Source organism: Gymnoscopelus braueri (assembly GCF_963280865.1).
Source record: "Gymnoscopelus braueri genome assembly, chromosome: 3".
In the NCBI taxonomy this organism is placed as follows: Eukaryota; Metazoa; Chordata; class Actinopteri; order Myctophiformes; family Myctophidae; genus Gymnoscopelus; species Gymnoscopelus braueri.
The window spans coordinates 20,728,061-20,749,225 of NC_137612.1; the positions used below are offsets into that span (position 1 = coordinate 20,728,061).

Sequence of the window (21,165 nt, forward strand, 5' to 3'; positions counted from 1 at the left end):
TGTCAACCAAGTCATTCCACACAACTTCAGGCTCATAATAAAATATCACGTGAGTGGAACGCTCCATTCAACACTCAAAGAGAACAGGATATCACGCACACACATGCAAACTAAGCTCAAAGTAAATACCAACAGCAACATATCTGTTGAAATAAATTCCATTTCATTTTATTACATTTATTTCAATTGTATCCCATTATGGCTCATATCATGTGCTATTCCATTTATGAACAAATATAACAGACACAATCAATGACAATGGTTATTCTTTTATTCTTCCTTTTTTTCTCCCAGAGTTAACAGATTCAGCATTTTACACAATCTGGTCGAGGCTTTACATGATAGATATAATAAAGCATATAGCATATCATAGTAGTAATAATAGTCATAATCATAATAGAAATACCAAAAAAAAAGAAAGGAAGAAATATAATGGGGATTATCCGAGCCAATTCTTAATAGTAAAATTATCATAATCACAACAAAAATCCCATTGATCAGTCACAGTCAAAATAATTACAATTCATATACAGTAGACCTATTAAACTCATGGCCTATGTATTTCTTTTTACTAAAACGTTTTTTTTTAAGTAATTTGATTTGTTACACTGGCTGACTCACAGCCAATAACCTTTCATCTTTCATGTACACAACAAGAGTTTCGTAAATGTAAATGCCAACAATGGCTTATCCCTGTGTGAGAACAATGCAGACTTCAGTGCATGTTCTCAGCCCACCATGGACCTTTTCCTTCCTCTCAACCTGACCTCATCAAGTTTTTTGAAGACAGCTTGAGACTTCTTGGATGAGGCCGCGTAACTCTTCAGTAGCTTCTCAAACAGTGTCTCAGTGTTGGGATGGGTGCTTAGGAAGGCCTTCTCTAGCACATATAAATCTACCCCCTTGTCTTCCGGCAGGGCAGAGATGTAACTCAGGCCAAAGTCTATGAGCACCAGGTCAATCACTTGGGTCTCCTCCACACTGCTGCTCCTCAGCAGCATGTTGGAGGTGGTGAGGTCTCCATGGATGACATCCTCATCGTGCATTTTGGCCAGGACCTGGCCAATCCTCTTCGCCACCTGCTCCAGGTCCTGCTCTGGTCGGGACTGGGACCGTTCTTGGGTGGAAACGATGTGGTCTCTGACCGTAATGGACCCCACGATTTCCTCCAAGAAGATGCTGTGTGTGGTGTAGTCCACAAAGTAGACAACTGGTACAGGAATACCTGGAGATTAAGAGAAATGTAAAGATGTTAAGCAGCCCTTTTAGCTCTGGAATGGCTGATATTCCATTCCATGTGCAGCAGGCAGCCATAGAACACTTATGCATTTTTTGGGGGGGATTCATCTCAGTGGCATTCTAATTTGTTGTGCTGTGTGTAAGGCTCTATTATTTAGTAAAATATCTCCACCTGTCCACCTTCTCATTACACAGCATGGAATAGCAGCCATAGAGGTTATGCTTGCCATGGTTCACATGACGCTCGTCTCGTCTGTCACAAGCGGCATGGTGTTACTTGTTCCTGTTTTTTGAAAAATGTACAACCAGTACATCTACATAAACGTTAAGATTTCAAATATAAAGTGCTGCTGATCCCCCAGCCACAGATGTTACAAGTTAAAGCACATGGGTCTAAGTACCCGTATCTTCCGTATTGTTCAATAAAAAGCTTTTTAATACGATCTCCGGCCATTTTCTATGTGTTTAAATAATGTATCAGGGTGCAATACACCTCCCAACCAATGGGGCACGTAGTTGAAAGCATATGGAGAAAATTCGGAGAAAATGGCCGGCAATCGGACTAAAAAGCTTTTTATTGAACAATACGGAAGATACGGCTACCTAGACCCAGGCGCTTTAAATTGTAACATCCGTGGCCGGGGGTCAGCACTTTGTATTTGAAATCTAAACGTTTATGTAGATGTGCTGGTTGTAAATGTAACATTTTCTGTCATGGTATGACAGTCATGTTTCAGGGCTAGTTTGGGGTATATAACCTCCCCAAAGCAACATAGATTTACGAACAAATGAAAGTATATTTTAATTGATGCAAGAATACGTATATATTGCGTATAACTGCACAGGCTAAGTATGAAATAGGGACAGTTTACCTGCTTTTCGGCACCTCAGTATGGAGCGCACCTCCTGCACGGTCCTACGGTGGGTCAGCTTCTCGTCCAGGACGGCGTGTCTGTACTTTTTCCGGAACCTTTCTTTCACGATAGTCGGCTTGCCCAGAAACGTGGCCCGGTACACACGCGCTTCAGCTCCTTGTTTTAACAAGTCTATTTGAGTACGAAACTCTGGAAACTTCCCCTGAAAAGGAAGATCACAGTTCTCCTCCTGGGCCATGTTTGTGTCTGTTTGTCTTCGTTGGTGGTATTCTACCCCGGCCGGCCGCTAGTTGCTGCGATTACTGCCACTCACTGTTGTGGAGGAGAATTACACGTCAGTGCAAAACAGGTTGTATTTTATTTGCAAATAGACCCGCATCACACGGATCAAAATTACATCACATCTACGTCACACCGCCTAGCCAACCAATATGCCCATATACGAACGTATATATGGCCATATATGGAGATCCGGTTATCAGAACCAACTGAGTGATGTGTGAATATGGTCGGATTGGCGATTGTACATAAATATAATAGCTATAGAATCTATAGCTATTATATTTATGTACAATCGCCAATCCGACCATATTCACACATCACTCATATGTATCTATAGTATAGATAAATCTCCTTATCCCCTCAACAATATGACGTCATAGACTATGATGACAGTATTATGAATCATAGTACTATTGACGTCATAGTTTGGCCTGGACTCCATATTTGGGCATGGCTAACACTGAACTCCAGATATGACAGCCCCTGGCCCCCAGGGGTCACTTATGCGCAAAACTGGCAACATTTCTGATGTGTCTGACATCAGTGCATAAGTGATGCATTTGTGAATTGTGATGTCCACCTTCTGCCAACTGACAAGGGGATTTTAGGATGAACAACACATGGTAGTGAAAGCACTAAAATAAGAAGCTTGCAAATGGTTTCTTACTAATAGTTGGTAGGCTTAGCTATTATTACTTTTATTATTATACAGTTTTAACATTTACAATGTGCTGCACCAATTGTTGCCTACTAGGCCTACTACTATGTATTTATTTTAAGAGTGGGAACCTATAAACATTGTGGCACAATGTTAATTTGGCATTTTTTCCCCAAAATGTAGCAAAATAAGGAATGCTTTTGAAAATAGTCGGAAATAATGTAAAGTAGCCTATTCTTTTTTGAACATGCACTGTAGGCCTACATCATTATCAGACAGGTACACAGATTCGTTTCCATGTGTTATTTTGCTTTTCAGACTTCTGGATAGGCCAAAAAATCTGATTTGGGGTGCCAGTGTGACCATAATTTACCCTTCAACTTCTTGTTTATGCCCATGACAGGCTATCTATCCACAGGTTTTGTAGCAAGCAATTTGTAGCAAATGTAAAACAAGGCCAAACATTAGGCCACGTCATTTTTTTAAATTATATATTTTGGCCCCCCATTTATCCTAGAAGTAAGAAATGTATGTGAAATCTAACTTATCTAAGTCCTATGTAAAGATTATGAGATGAAAAAGAATATTGCCCAGATTGATAACACCTTCACACTCACAGGTGTTATGAATGATACTAATTAAGGCTTCCTTCTATTCAGGTCAAACAGTCGTTAAAATCACTGGTAGAACCATAAGGAAGTAACACAACTATTTATGTAAATATGGCTGGGTGAAAAAAGTTTTATTAGGTCAGGTTCATTTAGTTCATAGGGGCGTCTTGAGCTTCAGGAATGTGTCTGTGGGAAAGTTGTCGGCCTCTGGCGTCAAAACTTGGAAAACTTTACTGCAATTTGAGACGCTCTTTGCCACGTAGCTTCCAACTTCCTGACGCAACGATTTGTTCATGTAAGAGCATCTTTCTTCATCACACAGCAGCAGCAGGATGTATGGTTGGTGAGTTTACTTTATGCATACATTGTCAAAATCCTTCTCAAAGTCGTGCAACATGCAAATATGTTTTTCATTGGAGTTAATTGACCTGAGACCCAATAATACCACGATGGAGAAAAAATTAATGCCATTTTCTCTCGTTTCACGTTTTTGTTCCGCTTGTTTTCGTGTCCTGTCTGCTGTTCGAGTCACTTAGATAACTGGACTCGTGACTTTTCTGCCTTCTGTGTGCAGATACACATTTATTTTTGACCATTCGGACAGTTAAAAAAAGAAATGTAGGGGAAAATTCATATGTAGGCTACGTTTTCTTCCACCGTTTGAGGAATGAATTGTAAAAATAAATCTGCTATAGTAGATTTGTTTATAGGACACCATAAACCAAGTCGCAAAACATGACCCAATAAAAGCCACAAAGGTTGCACACATCCTATCCTAACAATCACAACAATTGAGCAAATGTAGGCCAAATTATTTTCACAATAGGTATTAGATCTTAAGAAAGAGTGGGCTAATTTTATAACCATAAAATCCCTTAGATCTAAGTTTCTCTCTCTCTCATTCTTGATTGTGGAGCAGATATGGAGGATGCTCTGAGTGGTACACACACATTTACTGAATGGTCTAAATAGCCAAATGTGTATTAATTCCAGCAAGTGCTCTTATTTTTTCTGTTGTAATATTAATTGAGTATTCTAACCTATGGCTATGCCTTTGTATTGCCTGCAAGTCACAAAAGCTACAGCCAATAGACTGAAACTCAAGACCATGTGGTTGTAATCCACACCACTATATTAATCCTGCTGAAGATGGAACTGCTATATTTTGGAGTCACATTCCCATCATCACATGATGATGATGACCAGCTGTGTATTTCCATGAACTGCTACACAAGGCAGTGGGTTTTGTTGAGCGATCTGAAGTGGTCTCCCTAATGAAATCATGGCAATCAAACAAGAGAGTTGTCATGGCTACTAGGGGCTGCAATGAGCTCTTGTGCTGCCTAGTTTAATCTGAGAGACAGCAGGACACGACACAGGGCATATCATGCAGATGGGACTATGTTTTATTCTGTTATTTGTTTTACAGGGAATGTTTGGTAAGAACCCTTATTGGATGTCCATGCTCATTTGAGATGTGAATTGTTGGAAGAGGGACTATAATGCTGGGTAAGTTGTCTTAAAATGCATTTTAAAATCCTATGAATGATTTTCCTATTTCTGTCATGAAGTCCTGATTGAGGGCCGATATTTGGCACTTGAATCAGACACAACTGTACCATGTATATGCAAATTAAACTGGTCAATCATTACCATCCGCAGTTAAACAAATGTTTGATGTGAAGTTTGTGAACCATATACTTTTGGTAATAAATAGTTCTGCAGGGTTTGTAGAGTTGCCAGTCTCGTTAGCATTTTGTAGAAATCTGCACATCAAAGACATATACCTAGGTCTGGGGAATAAAAAGTGGTAGACTTTAGCAAAGGTGAAACAAGCACTCATTTAGATAAGATGGGCCTAAAAGAATTAAGCAAAACCATGTTATGTATAAAGAATAAAATAAAAAACAATTAGATATTAAATATGTTCAGTTTTCAGTGTTTTTGTAATTGATTTTTCTTCGTTTAAACTTCAAATCCTATCCTCTTCCCTAGGTTGCTCCGTCCTGTTACTCGCCAGTGTGGTGTCCACACAAGGTGGCATCGTATTCGGCTATGAACTGGGCATCATCTCGGGCGCACTGCTCCAGCTCCAGGCTGAGTTCAGGCTCTCGTGTGTCCAGCAGGAGGCTGTGGTCAGTGCCTTGCTGGTGGGAGCCTTACTGGCTTCTGTGGTGGGTGGCTGCTTGATCGACCAGCATGGCAGAAGGAACTCCATTCTCCTCAGTAACGTGTTGATCTTGGCTGGAAGCCTGCTGCTGCTCAGAAGCTCTTACCTGACGCTGGTGGTGGGCCGTATCATTGTGGGGTTCGCTATGTGCATATCCTCCATGGCCTGCTGTATCTTTGTGTCTGAGATGGTCACTGCCAAGCGCAGGGGCTTGTTAGTAACTCTGTATGAAGCTGGAATCACTGTGGGCATCCTGGCAGCTTATGCAATGAACTATTTCCTCTCTGATACTACGGGAGGCTGGAAGAGTATGTTTGGATTAGCCATAGTACCTACTTTGGTTCAGTTTGTGTCTATATTGTTTCTTCCATCCAGCAATGAAGAAACCTCCAGCCACAGGGATGGCGGTCAGACTGAGAGAGGCCTAATGAGCCCAAATGGAAATCAAGACTTGGACGATACGGAGCCCAGTGCCAACAGACTTGACAAAAATAAAGAGTACAACATTATGTACCTCTTCCAACGTCGAAACAACATGAGGACTCGAACTGTTATTGGGCTTGGACTGGTTATGTTTCAGCAGTTCACAGGGCAGCCGAATGTTCTCTTCTATGCCTGCACCATCTTTCAGTCCGTAGGATTCCAGAGCAGTGCCTCAGCGGTATTGGCGTCTGTGGGCCTGGGGGCAGTGAAAGTGATTGCCACTGTGATCAGCATGACGTTGGCTGACCGGGTGGGCAGGAGGCCTCTGCTCCTTGGCGGATGCTCTGTGATGTCGGTATGCTTAATAACCATTGGACTTCTTAGCGGACGCTCTGTGCTCAGCGCAGAGAAACCCTGTGATTCTCAGGACTTAATCGGAAACGTAACTATCATGCCACATTTGGTTCTTGACAATCGGACTGTATTTGACAACGAGAGTCATCTACTCTTTTATGAGACAGAATTAAGGGCGGTAACGGACAATGGCATTAATCAAATTGGAGCTACCAGCACTGACCCTGTGGCTCTTCCGCCAGATGGCCATGGCCGAGTAGTAAACTGGATCATTCTCATCTGTATGATGGCTGTTGTGAGCGCCTTCTCCATTGGATTTGGACCAAGTGTGTATTGTGCCTTAATATTTCTCATGAATACAAATGGGTTTATATAGATAACACATGGTCTATTTACAAGTGGTTACAACTGTTTATTTTTTCTCAGTGAATGACTGGACTTAAAATGCATCACATTATCTTTTTCTTTCACCAGTGACCTGGCTTGTGCTGAGTGAGATATTTCCTGCTGGTGTGAGGGGAAGAGCATTTGCGTTTATCAACTGCTTTAACTGGGCTGCTAACCTCATAGTCACATTCTCTTTCTTGAATGTCATTGGTGAGTAGACTATGACCTTTTTCTGTTCTCATACCATAATTGTCTTTTTTTCTCCCATTCTTTTTGCACCAATATTGTGCCAGGATCTTTCGCTGTTTATTACAAATAAACTGAACTTTGATTTGAACCAAATGGTCTGCATTTCTATAGCGCCTTCATACAAAGCACTTAAAGCGCACTTGACATGAAGCCAGGAGATGCCAGGAATCTAACCACTTCCCAGATGCTCACTCTACCTCCCGAAACCAGTGCCACCACTATTTGTTACATTGCAGAATCAACTGATAACTTCAAACAGTGACAGGTCAAATCACGTCAACTTTGTTTTTCTTGACAGATTCCATTGGCCTGTCAGGTACCTTCCTATTGTATGGGCTGACGGGTTTGGTTGCCATCGTGTTCTTTTATTTCCTGCTGCCAGAGACCAAGGGCAAGTCTCTGGAGGAAATAGACAAGGAACTCAGTTTAAATAGGTGAGACATTACATTTCAATCTGCTACCACAGAAATGAGGTTGTTCAAGCCATCTTCTGACGCATCATGTATGTTTTCCTCTGTTTGCAGGATACACTCGAGTGAGGAATGCTGTGGTTTCATTAGCAGGAAAATCACATCTGTCAAGTACCAGAGAGTACACAGTTAGGCAAGCAGCCCAGGGCTAAGGTAGCCATGCTGTCATTTCAGTATTTAAATGTACTGCACTGGAACACGTGGGAGGTTTTACGCAGTGCATTTTATTTGTGTTGTCTTACACTGATGGCTTAATCCTGATTTAAAACTCTGCTACTTGCTTTGAAGGGAGTAACTACAGCTGTCTGTAATGATGAAGGCCTGGCACTATCGGATCAGAACCATGGCATCTCGTATAAATTGGCATCATTATTTGCACGTCATAAAGGATATTTATAACAGGTGCAATAGTACAGATGTTAGATTTGATGTGTACCTGCTATCCTAGCTTAGTCAGGACACTTGCATTGAGATGAAAAACACTTACCCCATTAAAACCTGTTAAACATATCCGTTATACCTTTAAATCCAGGACGGCATCTGTAATTTTTGATGTTTGTGTGTATGTATATATATATAAGCAACATTTATTTTTTTTGAATAAAAGTGATTTTTTTTCTAAATGGGTTATTACATATTTCTTTGTATTTGGCTTCAGAACAATATGACTGACCTCACAAACCGCCATGAGGCAAAGCCTAAAAAGATACATTTATTACATGGACATATGAACCCCTCAGGGCAGAACCTAGAGATGTACAGGTATTAAGAACTTAATACATATGAACCTACATGGAGTGACTTGTTCAGCTGACAAGACAAAGTATACCTAACTGCTACTACGGGAGGAGGCTGTTGACTGATCTGTCATTTGTGGTAGCAGGGATGCTCAGCATTTAAAAGTGAGCGTCAGTCTTTTAAATAGACTGCGTTGTAATTCCATTAGGATTATGTACGTATATAATTGGAGGGTGTATAAGCATGAGCATGCCACAATGCTCCGTTTGCTTTGTAGGACTTGTTTTCTTTGCACTCTTAAATGGATTGCCTACTCTGTTGGTTAAATAGTTCATGCTGCTTACTCCAACCTTACGCTGTTATTTCTAAAGGTAGATTTCATTTCACTATGTTTTATTTTTCTGAGCCTTGTTACTAACCAGCAGAGGTTTGTGGAGGGGCATTCGCCCAATCGCCCTTTACATAATATCAGGGTTTAACTGTTAATTCTATTATTTTGATTAAACGAGATAAAGGATGGAAACGATTTTAGCTCTACATTGGGAATGGAGGTGTAGATTTCAGTTATTGGCCTATTTTAATGTTTTTTATAGCAAGTGATGTTCATAGCTATCATAAATATGTAGTCGAGACTCTTCTGGCCCAGATCAACCGAAACCATGGCCTAGATAAAGCAGTCAAAATGTACTTGATAAATAAAACACGTGTTTATTTACACAAATATTTTCAAATACTAGGTCTTCTACATAAGGACATAAAAATATATACAGTGATGTAGGGACTCATACAACTCCATTATCTGGTCAATGTATACATGTATTGTGTTCTTTGCATTTTCAGATTTCAAATGAAAAACAAAAAGGATACATATGTACAGCAGGATCTAAAAGTCACAATGTCACTCTCTGGCACTAAAAGGTTTGGGAACAATTCAACCCTTCAAGTTAAATACTTCTTTCAGTGTCCATTATAGCCAATTTGTGACTGAACACAACTTAACCATCAAACTCAATTTAAACAAAAAAAGTTACACCAGTGCCAACTGCATTTCAGTCGAATACAGGTTATTTCGGCAAATTGTGATGTTAATACTAGAACAATTATTGTCAACCTGCATTTCAGCATCTCCATATGGAACTTTTTCCCACAAAAACAAAACTCAAGTTTGGTCAGTCTCCTCTTCCCAAGTGATTGAGTAAACTTTGGTTATGTCTTGAAGCAGTTCAAGGAAAGCAACTTGAAGCAGTTCGAGGAACTGGAAAGCAGCACGTTTGAGAAACCATTTCAAAAGAACCTGAATGGACAGCTTGTGAGATCAGATTACAACAGTATCAGTATTATCTTCAAACCATTAAAAAAAAAAAAGAACCATATCTAGCAGTCCAAAGCATTTCAGTACAAAAAGAAAATCCAGAAAACTGAACTGGGGAGTCGCATATCAAAAGACAACTGGTTTATCTGGTTTGGTAGAAAGGCAAGACAAAAATATTCAGGCGGAAGTGTTGAAGTGTCGTGATGAATGTTAAGTGAGGGCTTCAGTATTCACATACACCTGGAGCACAGAACAGCACCAAACACTTCCAAAATGCTGTGGAGGTTGAGTCTTCCGTAAGGTGTCTTAGACTGGTTCAAATATGGAAATTGCTTAAGGAGTTCGTGCCAGGTCTTGTGTTGATGACATTACAATAGTAAACTATACAGAATGTGCTCCTTTTGGTCCAAATGACTAAGATCTTACTTTTTGCCTTCGACTGAGTATCTTTTTTGACCAGTGTCTGTAATGTCAAACTAAAATATGAGACTGGGTGTTAGACCTTGCACCAGTGGTGGACGAGACTCTTCCTCAGGTCGAACATACACACACTCATTCTGTTTATCACTACAGCTTGTAGGAATTTTTTTTTAAAGGAATAACCTGTAAATGTTAATTACACAGAACATTCATTTCAGGTCATGTAACCAAGTTCATTCAAAGAGAAAAAAGGAACAGAAACATGTTTCAGGCAACACTCCCCGCCCCAGGAGGTTGGCGTTTCCTGCACCTGTGGAAATTAAGTAGTCAGACTGAGACAGTTCGAGGTGGTGAGGACTGGCAGAGTGGCACCTGTTGGCTTCTCCCCTGGCTGAAGGTGGAGGTGGGGAGATGAAAAGAGGGAGTGTTTTGCCATCACTGAGGTGCGGCAGCGGGCACAGGTGTGCTCAGGGCATTGGTGGCAGCAGAGAGGACGGGTGAGCCTGTGAGGGGGCCCAGGGCAGTAGACGCTGGCAAGGCAGAGATGCCTGGAAGAAGCAGACAAGATGATTCAGAGAACATGTTAGTTACCAACTCATGAGTCTTTCACAGATCTCTCTCTAAGGTAGGTTGATGTTGACGTTGACAGGTGCGGACTCACTCCATTTTCTTCTTAAGACCTATTTCATCCCACGGGGGATATTCAGTTTTCAGCTTCACCCAGCTGAGGTGTGACACCTTCGTACAATGGAGTATACATTAACCATAACCTGAACATTATTTAAATTGACGAGCACATACCATGAAAACTTTGTTGATGAGTATCCAATATTACTTTATTTCTAAAGACCCCAAAGTAAGTTAAGTGATTCCCTAGTACGCAGTTTAATACACAAGACCAAATATCTAAAAGCCCCTCTAGTGGCCCCTAGAGGCTGGGCTGCTCTTTTACATCCAAAATGGGTTTAACCGACCGACCGACCCTGACCAAACCCCACGGCCTCACTAGCAAGGGGATATAATAATCTGAGACTTCCTTCTGGGATGTGGAGCAGGGCCACTACGTGTGCGTGTGTGTACTCACCAGTAATCATGTTGGCTGTGCTAACAGCTGTATTCCCACTGGGCAAGTTCGTTGACCCCGACATGCGAGCCTGATCTTTCACAATGGGGACTGTGGGAACAACAACAAAAAACGTCAAATAGCATCTATTAGAACCATAAAAATCTTTCAATCGGCTGTTTTCATAGCATCGCCATTGTGATACATGTAAAGGCACTCGCAGTCTCCTGGCTTACAGAAGTAAGGGTGATCCATGGCCTCACGGGCGGTCAGTCGGGCCTGGTGGTCATAACGCAGCAGCTTGTCCAGGAAGTCCAGAGCCTCTGGGCTCACCAGGTGCTGGTTCTCACTGTGAACAAATCGCTCCCACCTCTTACGAGAATGTCTGGGGTGGGCAGAAGCGGGACAGCATTAGAAACACAGGGGCGAAGGACTCCCGAGATCTCAGAATGCACCCCAAAATCAGAAGCAGGGGGACAACAATTACCCCCCAGATCTGGACAATCATTATTTACATCATCGACATCTAGAAGGCATGCAGCATTATGAATAAAAACAAACAAACAAACACCCAAAAAACACCCACCTTCCTAGGATGTCGTTGAAGCGAGGTTCTAGTTCAATGTTGTACTTGTCGATGTAGTCATACAGATCTTCGGTCCCAAGTACCTTGGCTATTCTCACCAACTACAGGAGGAAATACAGTATTTAAAATACAAGGGCCCTTTGTTTTTCATAGTTTTTTTTTACTTGCCGGTCTGAAGATACCAGGGAACTGAATATGTTTTGTTTCCATTATATTAATTATGCCAGTTCTGTATGTCAACAAAGCACAGTAACATGTCAAGTGCTAGATTCTGTTGCCTACACCTGTGATTTTGGAGACAGCATTTTTACCTGGTCATAGTTGTCGTGACCGTGGAAGAAAGGCTCCTTCCTAAAGATCATGCTAGCAAGCATGCAGCCCAAGCTCCACATGTCAAGACTGTAATCATACATCTGAAACAAATGCACAGTCCAAATCTCTATTACACCGTTACAGAGTCCATATTTAATAAATAACAGACTTCAAAAGATAGTTGCAACAAAGCAGGGCAGTTAGTGAATGACAACCACTGGTGGTGCTTGATGAGTGACAGTGTTCATACCTGATAGTCCACCAAGAGCTCTGGGCCTTTGAAGTAGCGGGACGCCACTCTGACGTTGTATTCCTGCCCTGGGTGGTAGAACTCGGCCAGACCCCAGTCAATAAGGCGTAGCTGCACAAACATAAGTAGTTAGCTTCAACAAACAGACACTGTCACTGTCAGCACGTTTCATTCAAACAACTGCTCAAGCTCCATAGGATGTCACATAATGACCATCTTTAGCTAATGCAAATGTTAAATGAGAAGACTGAAAAGATAAAATTGTAAGACCAGGTAAAGACAGACCTGCCAACATTAGGAAAATGTTTTGAGTACCACACTCGCACGCTTGCGCGTACAACATGGAAAGCATGATTGAGCACTTTATTATTATAGAGATCTACCTGAATAAAATAGTGCAGCTAGTATTTGTTTTAATTGTATCCCTATAAATTTACAACACTTGCCAGCCAATACATAGACATTGCTCTGAAAATGTATATCATTTGATGTTCAATTATTACCTGCTGATCCTTGATGACCGACCTACAAAACACATCTGTCTAAACTTTCAAGAAAGTTCAGAGGCGCATGCACGCGCCTTTTCTTTTCGGGTGGCGGTGCCGCAGGTGATCCATATTAGATCTGTTGATTAGCCTACAATTAGTTGCTGCTGTGTACAGTAGATTTGCAGGTGGATTTAATTAGTAATCGCATCGCAGACACGTGTATCATGTACTTGGTTTAACAGCTGTTGTAGAAAATTATGCATTGCGCGCACCGTTCTACCTCCATTAAAGTAAACGGTACGCCTCTGCGAGAAAGTAGCCAATAGAAGGGAAGCTATCCGTCCTGCTATGGGACGGTAGCTCGGTAGTACAAGCTGCCATCGCTCGGTAGTACAAGCTGCTATCCGTCCCACTAATGGGACAGCATCTATGGATAGCAAACAACAGCTGCATACAGGACACAGCACAGCACGAGAGAGCGCGAGTGACAGAAAGAGATCAACGCAGTGACTGTCACGTCGTCGGGTTCTAATTTTGCGTACTTTAGAGGGAGACATCCTAGCCGCATGTGAAAATGCGGGCCTGCTACGCATAATACCTACATGTTGGCAGGTCAGTAAAGATTTTTTCAAAAGTGTGGTCAACTATATGCGTCCCATTATTGGAGAATGCGTTTTGAGTCTTGGGCTGGCCATTGCTGCACAAGAAAAATTACAGAAAATACTTGTCACTCAAGTACTGCTCGTAGAACCTCACCTTGCGGTGTTCATGATCAATCATCACATTATGTGGCTTTACGTCCCTATGCATGATTCCCATGCTGTGGCAGTAATCCAGGGCCTACAGAAAACACATCAAAATGGTCCCCGTTAACACTCTCCCCCAAGACTGCTTTTTCTCAACATTTCGAAGCAGGCGTTTAAATGTATTAAAAGTTCTTGAAAAGAGAAAACAAATCAAAAACAACCGACGCTTCAGATATCCAAGTCTTATAATACAGCCTCACCTTGAGAATCTCAAACATGTAGAATCGGATGTCAAAGTCGGTCAGCGTCTGATACAGTTGCTAGAAAATGGTAAAACAAATGGTATTAGCATTTCTACAGCCATATCAACTATCTAAAAATGTGTTCAACAGTAGACGGACAGCATTTTCCACTTTGATTTATGGCAATGTGCCATAACGTTTGTAGTTTGTATAGTTTCAATGTACAGATTATACATTATACTAAAGGATACTTGACTTGACATCACATACACGTTGTGTAAAACAGCGTATGTCAAGAAAGGAGGTTTCAGTTGGTTTGGGTAACACCTATGATTCTATTACTGCATTAATGGTTTTAAAACATGCGAGTCCTACCTTGAAGTCTGTGTTGTTAACATGCTCAAAGACCAGGGCGGGCGTTCGAGACTGAAAGAGAAAACGGGTTTTACATGACAAGTATAGTCATCTAATTTCAAGGGATTCCTACTGCCCACTACAGCTGGCCAAAGTAATGTTTCACTGAAACAGCCACTGAATAAATAAAAGGTCTATTGCACTAATTCACAATGCAAATATTTTTCAATAAGGGAGCTTAGTATCTACAAGCAGACAACTTTGTACACAGGAGACACTGGTATTTAACTAGCAGCTAGCTACAGCTTTAGGTACTTACATACACATATTTCCAAAGCTTAAGTGAAACCCATAAGCTTGCACAGTTGTTGCGCTCCCCATGCTATTGGTATAGTAGTTATTTGAAAAGATCAAGCAATTTGAAGGATATTTAATGTCATTAGAAAGTACCAGCCATCTTAACATGAAAAACAAAAAGATGTATGCTTGAAATACAGTCCCTGACAAAGTGAAATCTGAGCAGTAATTTCCAATCATGTACACGAAGCATCAATCATTTGTGTTATTGATCAAGTACACTTACTACAGGGTCTTTAACTATATCAATCAGGGAGATGATGTTGGGTCCTCCACGCAGATTCTCCAAAATCTTGATCTCACGCTTGATTTTCTTTTTCTTCACTGGCTGATGTGGTGACAAGAAACAATTAGTTTGACAAGTCGGAGGCAACCAAGCCTCCTCAAATTAAAGGAACACGAAAGGAAAGGTTGGAAAGGAATTCCAACGTTTTTTAAATATTTTACTTTTATGTCGTTTTCATTCCATGTGATATTATGCAAAGTGCTATACAAATAACATGCACAATATCCGTCCTCATTTAAGCTCACTCCAAGATGGTGCCATTTCTGTCTACTTCACTGTGTCTCACAGGTTGACTGTAGAATATGGGTGGGCGATATGGCAAAAATATATCAAAATGTTTTTCTGCCAGAATCAGAGTCCACAATCTTATGACATTAGTCATTTAGCAGATGCTTTTATCCAAAGCGACTTACAATAAGTGCATTCAACATAGGTAGGGAACAAAACTACTAATCACCAGAAGTCTTAAGTGCATTTTCTGCAAAAACAAGCAACCAAGAGTATACCTAGTGCTAAGGTAAAAGTGCAATATATCAGCTACCTACTTTCTTAAACAGATGAGACAAAATAACAAAATCAAATGAGCAAGAGCTAAAACAAATAAGTGTATCAACTAAACAAGATCCAATAAAACAATACGATTCCTTTTTCATGTTGGCTATGATTACTGATAAAGATATATGATGATTCATTATATTTATATGATTAATATAAATATATGACTCTTTATGTGGGGACCCCTCGCTGTTTCACCCCAGTAAAGTTATAGTAACGTGAGTGACTTTCAAACGTTGTTACAAAACTTTGCAAATAACCTTAGTTTGCACCGTGTCGATTTTGGAATATCCAAACCAGTTCCATAGACCGATGTTGAATTATTATTAACTCATAGAATGTGCACACGCGCGATCTATACAATCTCTCTTGTATATCGCACACCACTACTTGAAAACGTACCCGCTGATGGCATAATTGGCAGGAATTCCTTGAACTTTTGCATGCTAAAATGGTAGCCATAGTCTGCCTCTTAGACACAGCTCAATTAGAGAGCTATGGCACTGTCCTATAGTGAGCATTAGTGAGGATGACAAACGTACAGCATGGAGATATGGTTGAAGAAAGGTTAAGTGTTCCTTTAAGACCCATCTCACTGTGTAGTAATTACCTTGAGTATCTTCACCACCACCTTCTCGTTGTTGGTAATGTTGATGGCCTCAAAGACCTCACTGTATTTGCCACGCCCCAGCTTCCTAACCAATTGAAAGTCATCCTGATTTCTGTACACAAAAAGGAACCAAACATCAGTTAGACGGAAAAAAAACTAGCGTAACTGTGTTTGAGAGGCATCTACTATGTACGGCATTGGTTCTCCAGGGGTCCTTCTAGGGTGTACCAGCGAGTCCCCAGCAAAATTAGTTAATATAGCATCACAATCATTTTAACCACTTTAACCATATTTTATGGTTAAAGTGGCTACTTTAACAGGGTTCCGCAGTAGCCTGGCTCCAGACCATAGACACCGCCCACTCACTGAGTGGACTGTCTGAAGCCAAATGCAAATACTTTTGGAGGTCCTTGACATGATAAAAGTTTGAGAACCACTGATGTACGGTACATACCCCCATTCAACCACATGGGACTCGTAGTCCCAGTACTCCCTAGGCCGGTGTGTGTTGACCTCGGTGTACACGCGGGCCCGGCTCGGCACGGGTCCTGACATGTCCGACAGCTTGGCAGAGGTGGTGGGGAGCCGCTACCGCCAACCAAGGATGAATGAAAGATGGGGAGGGAGGGAGGGCAAGGATGACAGGTTGGGGGGGGACGTTTTTTTTGTGTGTTCCTAACAGGGCAGGGGGTATGGGGGGAGGGGGCTATGGCTGTGGGCAAGGGGGGGGTGGGGCCACCAGGGGCACCTTTGGACAGCTGACACAACAGAGACAGAACAACAGAGACAGAAAAGAAAAACAAAAGTTAGACATTCAAACCTACAAATTGGCTTTGAAAATAAATCATGAAAACTGTCATGTACCATTTGCTAGCCATATGGCATATAATGTGGCACCGACTGATGCAGATGAAAACCTCTGGGTCTGCCCACTCCAGTGTGCTTACCAACAGAGTGGGGCTGGGCAATATCATATGAGACTAGATATCTATCGTTTGGGATATCGTTAGGTCATGATATGGCATAAATGTGTTCTTTTCCTAGTTTTATTTACTTACTTTGTATTTTATACTTGAAATAGCACATCTACAAGATCAACGAGTCGCATCGTGTGTGTCTGTAAATCTATTTTTGAGAATTTAAAAAGACATTATCTATCGCCACAACATGTCTCGATATCGATAGAGGTTGTACTGTCAGAAAGTCCTATACTTTAAAGCAGGGCTACTCAACTTAGTTAAGATGGCTCAGGGGCCACTCAGCAAAATACCAAAAGTCCAAGGGGCCGCAAGCTAAAAATGACGGTCCTATCTTGGATTTTGTAACACACACTACGCATTGTTATTATTTTGACATCATATTCTTTTCACTGTACCCGTTTATTTTGTGTGTATGTCCAGTGGCATCAGTTCAGCAAAAGCTAAGGTATGGCAAGGTTAGGGTTGCCAACTCCCAGAGATTGAAAAAATAAATATATATATATATATATATATATATATATATATATATATATATATATATATATATATATATGGGTTGCTACATTTTTTTTCAAAAACAAACATCAATTGTTACAGGTATAATGCATAGTTTTCTATGCATTTCGGGTTTTTTGGGGGGTTTGACCCCCATTTTTCGGCCGCGCGGCAAAGCTTTTGCTGAACTGATGCCACTGGACATACACAAAATAAACGGGTACAGTGAAAAGAATATGATGTCAAAATGTACATTTTCTTATAACAATAACAATGCGTAGTGTGTGTTACAAAATTGAAAAATCCAAAATAGGACCGTCATTTTTAGCTTGCAGCCCCTTGGACTTTTGGTATTTTGCTGAGTGGCCCCTGAGCCATCTTAAGTTGAGTAGCCCTGCTTTAAAGGCACTACATGGTTGCCAACGGCTAAAAGAAGTTTCGACTCAAAAACTTAATTTCAAACTGTCCACTTAGTTCAAAAAAGGTTTATTCTCCGTCACTGTCAGCATACAAAACATAAATGCAACTTAAACTTAAATGCACGGGAATAATAGCCCTACCGTTCTCTAAAGAACAGTCTAAAACTGTATGCCTCTGCCACAAGCAACCGCCTGCGCCTGATTGCAGACTGGCAAGTATCTAGACACACCTTGAACTTGACCGCGCCCCGCAGACGCAGTGACGTCATAGAAAGGAAAAGACAGAAATCATATGGCTCTAACAGAGGTATTTGGTCCAAAATATTGTGATATTTGACTTTGTACACGTCACCCAGCCCTAACAGAGTGGCAATTGTCTACACTTGCATGGGGAAGATTTCTCTTTTTTTTGGCCTGGCTTATTTATACTCGCGACCGTCACGTGACCGTTTCGCTAGAGCAACCACTGCGTATTCCAACTGGAAAAGTTTCAGCTTTGGCCCTGCCCACTTCTGTGTGCTTACCAAACATCACTTCAGTGACATGCTGTTAAATGACAGGGGCAGAAAGGGTAAGGGATCAGAGCCTGGATATAATATAGTCCTTATCCTATGTCTAGTCAAATTCAAAAAGAGTTCTTCTGTACAATAACTAGAACAGTTTTTTAATTGAAGTAAATTGTAAAAATGGGCTATTACTGCCAAATAACACACACTCCCAGCATACCTAAACTCTACTGATCAGCACAAACACATAAATAAAGTCTCAATGTGTTTATAGTTACATCGTGGGATATTTTTTTCTGATAGCTATTCCCATTTCACAACTTTTACACTATTCTTGGGGAAACATTCAGCAGAAATAGCATAACGGCACGTTGTGAGCTTGTAAATCGTCTATTTTCGGCAAAGATATTTGGTAGACTGTAAGAAAGTACAGTACAGCGTCACCAAACATTTTAGTTTAGGTCTTTGCGAGCAGAAGGAGAGAGCTGCTGCTCGATCATAGTAGAGGAAAGGTTGGTTTTCACCCAAAATGATCAGACATTCCCAACTACCCTCAAAACAGCAAAATAATGATTTCCTATATGTTCAGGGAAATCAAATAAGAGTGAAACATCAAGGACATTACAACAGTATGCAGGTGTGTGGATAGGACGATAATCGTTATTAAAGTTTACCTCAATAAAAAAAACTTTAGCATATCGCAAAGATTTTAATTTATTGTGAAATTGTCCGTCATACACTATGAGCTGGATCTGTATTGGACAGCTTTTTTCCATCTACACCAAATCTGTTTGCCAAAAATAGCAGATCTACAGGCTTGTGACGCTTTAAGATTGTAGATCTGCCATTTTTGGCTAATGTTCCCCCCAGAATATGGGTGCTGGGATGCAAGTGCCCACAATAATCATGACATGAAATTTTCATATCGCCTCCCATCCCTATGCAGGTGTGTAACACATAAAGCAATGCATTATCGTGTCACTTTTGCCCAACAAAGACTTGGATATGTACATGTGAAAACATTACAAGCGTCATGTCTACATTTACATATATCTCTTATCGTAGCATGGTCCAGACCAGCCTAATTCCACTAAGCAAGGACGTGTCCCGTTATGTCAGGCTTTAGAACTGTCCTCACTTTCAGGAGGACCTTAGTTACAATTCAACTTCAATAATGTGACCAGAATAGGAACAGAGATGCCAGTCATTAGCCCGAATCTATGGTGTCTTGGTGTCTGTATGCTTGGCTGCTGGGGAATGATTTACTGTAAGGATGCAGGGGCACACTGCGTCAACAGCAAAGAATTACAGATGCCTCACTAATGTTCAAACTGTGTAGGCCAACTTAACCCAACCCCAGCTTATTATAAGGTGATCTCTTGACTTCAGATGTCTTACAAAGACGAAGTTGCATTCTTCCTAAAACACACGAATGAACCCATTATCGTTATCGTTATAACGATAGCTACTGGCCAAGCCTGTGTGGTGTTGTGAAGGAAACAACGTTTAAATCGTGTATATACAGTCCATAAACCGTCTGATAGTTAGCGAATAAAGACACTAAAAAAGCCAGTGGTAATGTAGCCAACTTTAACAGCCGTCATTATGTCTCTTCCTTTTTGATAATAAGATAAGTGGGGCCCGAGACATAAGGTAATCGCTAATGCTCCGTCGTACGACAGCGTAGCGCGACGAAAATAGCCAATCTACAAGCTCACAACGCGTCTTTTACGCGACGCGTTGTGAGCTTGTAGATCGGCTATTTTCGGCGCGCGCGGCACCGTCGTTCGACTGAAGTATGAATCGCCTAGAATGTCAGCGCGAGCTAAAAGGATCAGCTATAGTTCACCGCTCGACCCTGTCGCAGTGTTGCCATGTCAGCTTATTATAAGCGACTTTGGGCTTCTTTTTCTGTAAATTTGCTTGCAAATATTGGTAGTTGCGGGTTGCGTTTTTGGGCTCGTTTCGAAAGTGTACTTGGTTATTTAGGCTTGCTTCCAATTTTTTTCCAATTTTTTTTTCAAACCAGTAGTTCTCAAATATTTTCATAAATGTTTTGTGCCACGGGGAGCATTTGAATTGTTATCGTCAAAAATATTCAACATTTTATTTCAAGGGTTTTTGAAAATAGCAGATCTACAAGCTCACAACGCGTGAGCTTGTAGATTGGCTATTTTCAAATAGCCGATGCATACGAGTTTAAAGTGCTCTTGTGGCCTAAAGTTGCTTCTTGTCGGCTTGTTTTCCTAGACTTGGTTGCTTATTTCTCACACAAAATATGGCAACACTGCCTTGTCGCTGCCTGGTGCTAAAGCACAATTTCAACCGGGATGAAAGTGTCGACGTGAACCACATTAGCACTTTATTAAATTAGAACGTATGTATTTGTTTGTTTTCTTGGCCAACAATAACCAAAAAGGGTCGCGCGGCGACGCTTATACCGTTTAAAATTAAGCCCCAAGTTTGTAACGTTAGCCTCGGAAGCTCTCACCCGATTCCCTTCCCTCCCATCCGGGGCCCGAATGTTCCACACATTGCAGACACGGTGGTAAACCGTCTAAAGTGGGATTGTGCAATAGTGATGTATATTTACCTATTTGATCGATTTAACGATCTAAATCGTTCCTGTGAAGCTGAGTTTTTACAAGCTTGGCGACTCTCTTCCTTCCCTCCCAGTCCTCCCCGCCTCGCCGGTGTGTGATTTCTGCTGTCTCAGAGACAATATGGC

At 41.2% G+C, this 21,165-nt stretch overlaps 3 protein-coding genes across 5 annotated transcripts; 1 reads left to right on the forward strand and 2 right to left on the reverse strand.

Annotated features, from left to right (window-relative positions):
* Positions 1–197: 197 nt before the first annotated feature.
* LOC308082431 (EKC/KEOPS complex subunit TP53RK-like) lies at positions 198–2,373 on the reverse strand. Its single transcript, XM_080424179.1, has 2 exons — positions 2,112–2,373; positions 198–1,225 (listed from the first exon to the last, which is right to left on the reverse strand). The coding sequence occupies exons 1-2, from the start codon at positions 2,350–2,352 to the stop codon at positions 729–731; spliced, it is 738 nt and encodes a 245-aa protein (XP_080280305.1). The 5' UTR covers positions 2,353–2,373; the 3' UTR covers positions 198–728.
* Positions 2,374–3,941: 1,568 nt separating this feature from the next.
* slc2a10 (solute carrier family 2 member 10) lies at positions 3,942–8,341 on the forward strand. 3 transcript variants are annotated; one of them, XM_080424026.1, is made up of 6 exons: positions 3,942–4,004; positions 5,095–5,174; positions 5,661–6,938; positions 7,087–7,209; positions 7,547–7,682; positions 7,773–8,341. In XM_080424026.1, exons 2-6 carry the CDS (start codon positions 5,168–5,170, stop codon positions 7,849–7,851), a joined length of 1,623 nt encoding a protein of 540 aa, XP_080280152.1. In that variant the 5' UTR covers positions 3,942–4,004; positions 5,095–5,167; the 3' UTR covers positions 7,852–8,341. The 3 variants fall into 3 exon arrangements, with proteins under 3 accessions (XP_080280152.1, XP_080280151.1, XP_080280153.1); XM_080424025.1 differs by having other exon boundaries at positions 3,983–4,008; XM_080424027.1 differs by lacking the exon at positions 7,773–8,341 and having other exon boundaries at positions 3,983–4,008; positions 7,360–7,677.
* Positions 8,342–9,141: 800 nt separating this feature from the next.
* Positions 9,142–21,165, reverse strand: LOC308082517 (casein kinase II subunit alpha). The gene is made up of 13 exons (XM_080424312.1): positions 21,031–21,165; positions 16,492–16,795; positions 16,038–16,149; positions 14,813–14,914; positions 14,251–14,301; positions 13,894–13,953; positions 13,644–13,727; positions 12,400–12,510; positions 12,149–12,250; positions 11,838–11,938; positions 11,488–11,636; positions 11,273–11,362; positions 9,142–10,736 (listed from the first exon to the last, which is right to left on the reverse strand). Exons 2-13 carry the CDS (start codon positions 16,590–16,592, stop codon positions 10,624–10,626), a joined length of 1,176 nt encoding a protein of 391 aa, XP_080280438.1. The 5' UTR covers positions 16,593–16,795; positions 21,031–21,165; the 3' UTR covers positions 9,142–10,623.